The sequence below is a fragment of the Argopecten irradians genome, chromosome 6 (assembly GCF_041381155.1).
Source record: "Argopecten irradians isolate NY chromosome 6, Ai_NY, whole genome shotgun sequence".
NCBI lineage: Eukaryota > Metazoa > Mollusca > Bivalvia > Pectinida > Pectinidae > Argopecten > Argopecten irradians.
Window position 1 is genome coordinate 43262798 of NC_091139.1, and position 8347 is coordinate 43271144.

The window sequence follows — 8347 nt, forward strand, 5'->3', positions numbered from 1 at the left end:
TGAATTATAAATCTGGCTTTATTTCATGAACAGTTTAAACATATCATGAATGAACTGTACACTAGTTTATACATCTAGCATACGGAGAATTACCTCATCATTAAAGAATTGCACCAACTGACATTGGTCAAAGTTCAAACGAGGTAATAGGGATGTACAAAAACACTATTTATAGCAAGTGATTCATGCTTTAACTTCACATAACAGCTTAATGAGGGAAAATACACATAAATCAGAAATAATAACTTCATTTAAACATTCAATGTGAAGAGAAAGAAATTCACATTAAAATTACATGAAGAATCACTCAAATGCTCTCAGATATATACTCTAAATGCAAACTGATGATTTTGCATTCTATGCAGCTACATTTGATGAATGGATGCTTATACATGACAATTTGGTGAATTAAAGGGATGACAAATGTTCACAGAATTTTAATTACTACCACGTAACTCCCCCAATTTGTCATACATGTCACATGGGCGGCCCTCTCTACGTCACCATGATATAGAGTCCACTACAACCTGTGTGTCACCCACAGATTCCTCACACTACCTCACAATTCAGATGTACGACCCGCTGTCTTCCATCACTGTAGGTAGAATGATAAAATATGCCAATGTGTGTAACAAGCTGGATACATCCATTCTGTAAATCCTCGAAACATATTAAGTCTTTAGGTGAATCAGCTCTGTTGATCATCATCATCAAAATTTTGGGACAATAGGAAATTGGCAGCTAATTCTTCATTTTTCTCACAAGCGAAATAGGCTTGAATACACATTCCTTCACCGAAACCCAATGCTTTTAACTGCAAATACAAACAAAATACAGGTATCAAAGATGTATTTAACTTCATATAACAAAGGGTATGTTGATTCAACTTATTGTGTTTTTCCTTTTCTCAAAGAATTATCTTCATATATTAAGGCCCGGCCACACTGAAGACGATTACTTACTAATGAATCAAGTTTAAAAATTTCAGTCATTCGTTGTCATCCGCAACAAAACTGGCTAAAATCTGGCTGAGATGCATCCCATCTCACTTACCCCTACAAATAATTTCTTATCAATTACTTACTCTTTCTATTGCTTCCTTTTCCTGTGGTGTGACCTGTACATATCCCTGCCCCATGGGATTGGCCCCGGGTGCCCCTGCTTGAACGCCTGGAATTACACCACCCCCTTCTGCTTGCTGTTCCTCCTCACCGACAGGTTCATTTAACATCTCAATAAATCGTTCTTGATTCCTGCTAATAAGCTGCAATGAAAGGTTTTTATTTGTCATATCTTTTAAAAAATTATTTTCATACTTTGTTTGTTTGTTTGATTAATTTACGTCCTATTAACAGCTATGGTCATGTAAGGACGGCCTCCCATGTATGCGGTGTGTTGCATGTATGTTGTGCGGGGTGCGTGTTTTTGGGAGACTGCGGTATATTCATGTTGTGTCTTCTTGTATAGTGGAACTGTTGCCCTTTTTATAGTGCTATATCACTGAAGCATGCCGCCGAAGACACCAAGCAACACACTCCACCCGGTCACATTATACTGACAACGGGCGAACCAGTCAAAATTTGCATTATATTCTTCCTCTAATTAGGAAATACCATGTTCCATATTCAGTTTTTTATACTTAGTTAACATTAGGTGTACTTTAAATGTATGATATTATAAGTAGGAATCATTTATTAAAACTATAATAAATTAAGTATACAGTGATTTTTTTTAAATTCATACATGCATTAATTTAGATCTTGATTTGTTATATTAATAATTGTGCATTTGAAGTCTTACTTGTAATAACTGTGGATTTGAAGTCTTACCTGTAATAACTGTGGATTTGAAGTCTTACCTGTAATAACTGTGGATTTGAAGTCTTACCTGTAATAACTGTGGATTTGATTGCCCTATTTGTTGTAATAGTTGAGGAAGAAGAGAAGGATTTTGATGAATTAGCCTTCGCATGTGATTAAACTGAGGTTGGGTTCTAAGGAATGCCAAGGTATCTTCTTCTGTAAGGATCAAACACAATATCATTTATAAATCTATTCAAAACACAAGTACAATGTACTTCCAAATAACAAAGTCAACTAGATTGGAAAATCTACTTGCTACTTATGGCTTTATGAACTTACAATTTGCATTCAATATGGACAAGGTTCAAGATAAATTAATGATTTAATAGGAATGGCAAATCTGGGGGAAATCTCCAGACTCCCTAAATATTCATTACTGTCATTTAATTTGGTTTCCATAACTTGATTTATGAAATAACAATAGTGACATCTTTTGCTTAAGATTTTTAATGCCTACTCTTTAACTTCAAAAGATGTTTCACCACCGACGAATGGTATTTTTTCTCTATCAAAAAACAGGAACAGACAACTTAGGATTTTTTATTCAGTTACAAAAGTTACTTATTTTACAACATTACCACCATTGAAAAAGTTTGATCTTCTTATTTAATTCAGGATAAAATTAAAAAATAATTTAATCTATCCCGAAAAAATCCTATCGGACTATGCCCTATATGGAATTAAGTACTAATTGTGCATGCATTAAAAGCAAAATAAATTATCATATATATATTTTTGTTCTTAATAAGACACATATAAACACAATTATAAATCAGTTTTTGTTCAAATGATGCGTATCGTTTATGCTCTGTTGGCGATGGAGCATCTTTAAACAGATTTATACAGATGCAGAATCATCTTTAAAAGCACTCCTGCGGAGAGAAATTTCATTATGATTGAAACAAATTTGGTTCTATTCCACCTTGTACTTCTGTTGGTGGTGAGCCCTTTTACAAAACGTAGTTCTTTGCTTGTGGGTGACCATCATAACTAAAATAGCTCTTAATGTTATAGCAGATATATTGATTCATTGTATTTCTCCTCTTCTGAATGATGCTCGAGAGAGTAAAGTAGATGTTTCTTTTCTGGGTAGTTCCCTTGAGTATATAGAATGAGGTACCTACCTCCTTGTGGTGTTGGGTTTGCCGTGACGTTGCCCGACGACGTCGTGCCTGGTGCCGGAGCTGTAGCTGGGGCTGACTGTGCTGAAGATGGAGGAACTGGTGCTGGAGGCTCCGCGGGGAAATCAGGAATACCCTACAAGGACAGTAAAAGGCTCAGATTGAAGTAAGGCCATTTCTAAAACTAAAGCTTCAGTGTGGTATCTTGGCAGCCACACCATGTGTTTTGATGAAGAAAACAAGCATATTCATACTAGCAAACAATACCAGCATTAATGAATGACTCAAAACAAGAACAGTAGTTCAACATAATATTATCTAACTTAAACTACATAAAAGTAAAAGCATTACAATTGGAGGCTAACTCTACTCACTACACGATATACTGGTATTCACAAACAAGTCTGGGATTTGAGTGAAATGTTATTCATCTTTTTACAGGAAAACAACATCAAATATCAGCAATATCCATGACCATAACAATGAAGATATGTTTAGCTTTATAACTTCTTCTCCTATAAATTTAAAGTTAAGACATCAAAGGTGTCTTAAAGGATGGTCGACTGCGCATGCACTTACTGTAAGCAGATATTCCACAGCTCTGTCAGGATTATTAAAACTGGTTCTCAACGCTTGCACTACCCGTTCCCTCTCGAAGCCCATACCAATTATCTCCGCCACCATGTTTTCATAAGCTTGTCCTGTCACTAGTGTACTTTCGGCTGACACAGAGGCTGTGGCTGTGCTACTGTCTGTGGTACTGGCTGTGCCTTCTGTAGCTGATGCTGTCGTGGTGGGGGTAGCCGTAGCAGGAGGAGGACTGAAATTGAAACAAGGAATCTGTATAATCTGTATCATTCAACATAGGAGGACTTAATTGAAACAGGGTACAGTCAAACCTGTCTATAACGACCACTGAAGGGGAGAAAGAAAAACGGTCACTATAGACAGGTTGCCTTTATAGACAGGTTGGGGCTTTCTGCCAACCAGCGAGCCAGTAAATAAAACAGATTTCTTTAAAGCAAAACAGACCTGCTATTGGATATCTATATATATATTACCATGCATTATTTAAGAAGTAATTGTATCAATATTTTTCTGTAATTTGTGTTCATTTTACTTTTTATTGTTTGGATGGGGCCTTCAAATGCAATCGGAATTTCGATCATAACAAAATCAACTCGTTTTGATACACACTAGTTGTAGATTTTTTCAGCTATAAACATAACAATTACCTAATTACTGACTTGACATGGCCTGAAATTATCTGTGCAAGATTAATTTCCCACAACGTATGCGTGTAATATTTTGTACAACACTTTTTCGCTGGCAAGTCGTATGTAATGTTGCTGTGTAACCAGTTTTGACAGATTAATCTTGGGACATGAAAGATAGATTTGGAGGCGTTTTCGCACAATATATAGCTTCAAAACTATTAAAATCACAATGTAGGTACACATATTAACTTTCAGTAGCGTTTCTACTAAGTAGTGGGACCGTATTTTATTGATAAACACATCGAGAATACCCGGGTTACATAGGGCGATAATCCCACTGACTCTATAATCGTGAAGAAATCGAATGTAAATTTATAGGCCTAATTTGAAAAAGGTTAAGTACAGGTCATTTCTTAGTATTATTACAATGCTAAATATCGACAATGGATAACGGAACACATTGAATAAATCGGCATGTTTTATTTTGCTTACCGTATCATCCGAGTTATGGCATCAAAATCACGCTTTGAGTGATCTTTTCATGCACATGGCGTTCGCGACCAAACATAATTTCAGTCTTTGATAGGCCTAAACGGTCGTTAAAACTTCTATCTTCAAGTCGGCTAACATATTTGTACCTCAAATGTTACGACCGCTAGGTTATAAACCATACAGTCCTGTATAAACAATTCATAGCTTGGGCTTCAGTAATGGCTGCTATTTGCTTACTTAGGAAGTTAATTACCGGAAGTAGGTCAAAGGGACGCTACTACACACACACTGTACTCGGTACTCGAAAAGTCGATCTCAGCGACCGGTCGTTAGACAACTTTGACAGGGCTAAAATGACCGGTCGCTAGCCACATTAGACAGGTGGTCATTATGCAGAGTGCCACTATATAGTAAAAATGCATGGGGAGTCTAAAAACCAGTCATTATAGGCAGGCGGTCGTTATATACAGGCGGTTGTTAGAGCAGGTTTGACTGTATAGGATTCAACTTCACCTGTCTTCTGACTCTAATAATACACATACTATTGCATGTTGTCTGTTCAATAACCTTAGGAGGTCAATCCTACCATTTGAACACTTTTGATTTTCCACTCTGGATGTATGGATGATACCACCCTAACAGTGAAAAATAAATGATAATTTTGTTTTGTTTCCAGACTTTTTTCTGATGACCTTACCTGGTTGGTTTGTCGTCCATTTTCTCTGGCTCTTGCTTTGGTTGTTCTGCGGGTGGTGCTGGGGGTGTGGCTTCTACTACTTGTGCTGGGGGAGGCGCTGTCTCCGCTGGTTTGGGGGCAGGTGCTGCTGCTGCTTTTGGCTGACAAAACATTTATATAAAATTTATGGATCATGTGGTAATCTGAATTCATCTAAGATAGCATTCTACTAAATTCCAATTGCATAAACTGCATTTTCTGCAGCCTAGGTTTTGGTTTAATGTCCTACAGCAGACCCCTACAGCTACTCATCTAAGGGTGTGCCATGTTTTGTTGGAGAAAAACCTGATATCTTTAGAGATAAACTGCTCAAAAAATTTAATGCACAAAAACAGGTTTGTTTAGATTACATTTAGTTAGACCTTGGACATATTTATATAATTAAGTCTGTTACATAAGTTTCCCTGAGGACAATGACCAACAATAACGGAGTTCTTACCTTTGTAACCATAACGACCAAAAAACTTTTCTCTGCATCTATTTTATAATCTGCAACTTTTTTGTCATCTTCCAAAATTTTTCCTGTAAATTGCAAAAATAAGGTCAACCAATTGCAAGTATTAATAACACATCTGATCCTTGCTGAAATGCAATTAAAAACTACAAGTTCAGGTAAGCAATGAAAAATTGTGTCTTTATTATTTTAACTTTAATATACATATGTATTGGAACCTTTACTACTATTATTTTTTAGGGCTTGATCAATATATTGATATACCGATATGTATCGGTTGTCACCAGTGTATCGAATATCGATATGTAAACATGCTGTATATCGCTGTATCGTTTTACATCTCACCCTACTGGTTTTTTTTTTTATAGAAATAGGAAATTCCAAACAAAATTTATTCCAAAACATCATTCAAGTAAGAGCATTTCAATCAATAGGAAGTGTTTAAGGCATCTGTGTCACCTAGATGGATTAGAAATGCCTTTTCATAACTAAGAATACAAATTGACATAAATTAATTAACACAGATGATAAACCGAATGAAATGTTTGGTAGATTTTTTCCTGGTTATAAAATGTTTATCAAAAGTGTCTTTCATTGTCATAATATTCAAAACACATTGGTCAACTGAATTTGAAAAAGAGGTCCACTGTATGGTCAATATTGTTACAGTGTATTGTCAATATGTATTGTATCGTTTTAGACCTTCCAATACGTACACCCAGCCCTAATAGTTTTATTAACTACAGAATTTTGAAAATGAAGTTAGCACTGAAATTACCAGGGAAAAGCTGTATTTTTCACTTGACATTTCTTTGAAATTAGTATAAAAGAAGTAGATTTTATTAACATACCTGCATAAATAAGTTTCTGTCCACTTGCAGGAAATCCCTCTTTGCCTTTCTCTGCTTCTATTTTTTCTTTTAGGACCTTAACCTATATGAATGAATTAAACATAAACATCAAATTTCTAACTGAAACAAAAAAATGAAGAATTAAAATTGATAACATGATTACAAATTATCAGGACACGCAGATCTAAAGATATATATATATAAGAAAACTTACACTTTTCATTATATTGCTACTGGTGAAAACACTATTACTGATTTGTACTTATAATCAAGTATTATTTCAGCTTTTAGTTTGCTGACTACAATTTGCAATAGTATTGCATTCTAAATTCTGTTAAATTCCCGTTGATAAAATTGGCCATCATGCCTTCTTTTTGTGCAGTTTCAGTTAAGAGCTACTTCTCTTTACCATGCATCAGCTAGCATCAAATTAAACACACTGATGATTATAGGAAAAGCTGATATTTTCAACCTAGTGTGTAAGCCTACACGTAACTGTACATGTTAGTCTGTTACATAAACATCTTCATCAGATATATATGTATATGATTGTGTACTTCACTTTAGTCCACATTTAGAAAAAATATGTGACTACATAGCTATTAATCAAATCTTATGTTATCCTGTATTCCGGAGAAACTTGGTAGGAAGGTTTTATGTCTCAAGAGTGTCTGTGACATGAGGTTTTGGTAAATCTCAAAGAAACATATATAGATGTGTAATGCTGTCTATAGTCTATGATCAGCTGATACAACATTGGATCATCACATATGATACATACACTTTGAGAATTAGATTCAGGGCCAAGTTATAATTATAATAGTTTCTGAATAAGTGATTAATTAAATGAATTGGCATACAGTATTAATCTATATTCTTTCAATCCCTAAAGTTAGTATCTAAAAAAATGTTTCTTAATACTCGCAACAGGCAAGATAATGTTTATGTTGATCAATAGCAGATATATCTAAAGAAATAACAATATTAACATTTAGCTTTTGGGTACCTTTCCACCCTTGCTTAAAATTATCAATCAAATAGTCATAATTGATGTGTTATATTAAAAAAATAATACACAATGCTTAGCTTTTTCCTTAAACGGAAACATGGCGATGAATGATGATGATGCAAATATGAAAGATGAATATCAAAACCAAAACAGTTTTGATAGACATAAACAGATAAATACACTTAGAAGCGACATAGCATATAAACTGCTTGCAGCTAAATAATTAATTTTGAAATAACGGTATTGAAAAATATCCCTATACTACACCCAAGAAATAAAGAAATGAAAATAACGCCAGACCAGACGGCCGGTGTCTCATCCATGTTTTTCAAGATGACACCACAAAAAAATTAGTTTTAGATTTTAAGCATAAGTATACACATACCAACTCTTCTGGGTCCACTTCAACTTTGAAGCTTTGCTGTTGGAGAGTTTTTACCGTAATCAACATGATTCGAAATTACAGTACTGCTAGTAGACGATAAAACAAATTGAGTAAATTATTCCCGACAAAGCAGCGTAGTACCAGTCGCCATTAATGTGACGTCACACGCCGCAGTAAATGTTATTTAACTATATTTTTCTGAGGATTTTACGCTGTAATT

General features: G+C 34.9%; 1 protein-coding gene across 1 annotated transcript; it reads right to left on the reverse strand.

The window, feature by feature from the left end:
• On the reverse strand, positions 1–8293 carry LOC138325985 (UV excision repair protein RAD23 homolog A-like). The gene is made up of 9 exons (XM_069272034.1): positions 8128–8293; positions 6734–6815; positions 5868–5950; positions 5390–5529; positions 3563–3803; positions 2987–3119; positions 1888–2018; positions 1085–1264; positions 1–814 (listed from the first exon to the last, which is right to left on the reverse strand). Exons 1-9 carry the CDS (start codon positions 8191–8193, stop codon positions 689–691), a joined length of 1182 nt encoding a protein of 393 aa, XP_069128135.1. The 5' UTR covers positions 8194–8293; the 3' UTR covers positions 1–688.
• Between the last annotated feature and the right edge of the window lie 54 nt (positions 8294–8347).

Coding starts and splice junctions, on each gene's coding strand:
- LOC138325985 (XM_069272034.1), bottom strand. CDS start 8,193: ATGTTGATTACGGTAAAAACTCTCCAACAGCAAAGCTTCAAAGTTGAA. Junction 3,804..5,389: donor ATGGACGACAAACCAACCAG/GTAAGGTCATCA, acceptor TTTCAATTTCAG/TCCTCCTCCTGCTACGGCTA. Junction 3,120..3,562: donor CTGTGGAATATCTGCTTACA/GTAAGTGCATGC, acceptor CTGTCCTTGTAG/GGTATTCCTGATTTCCCCGC.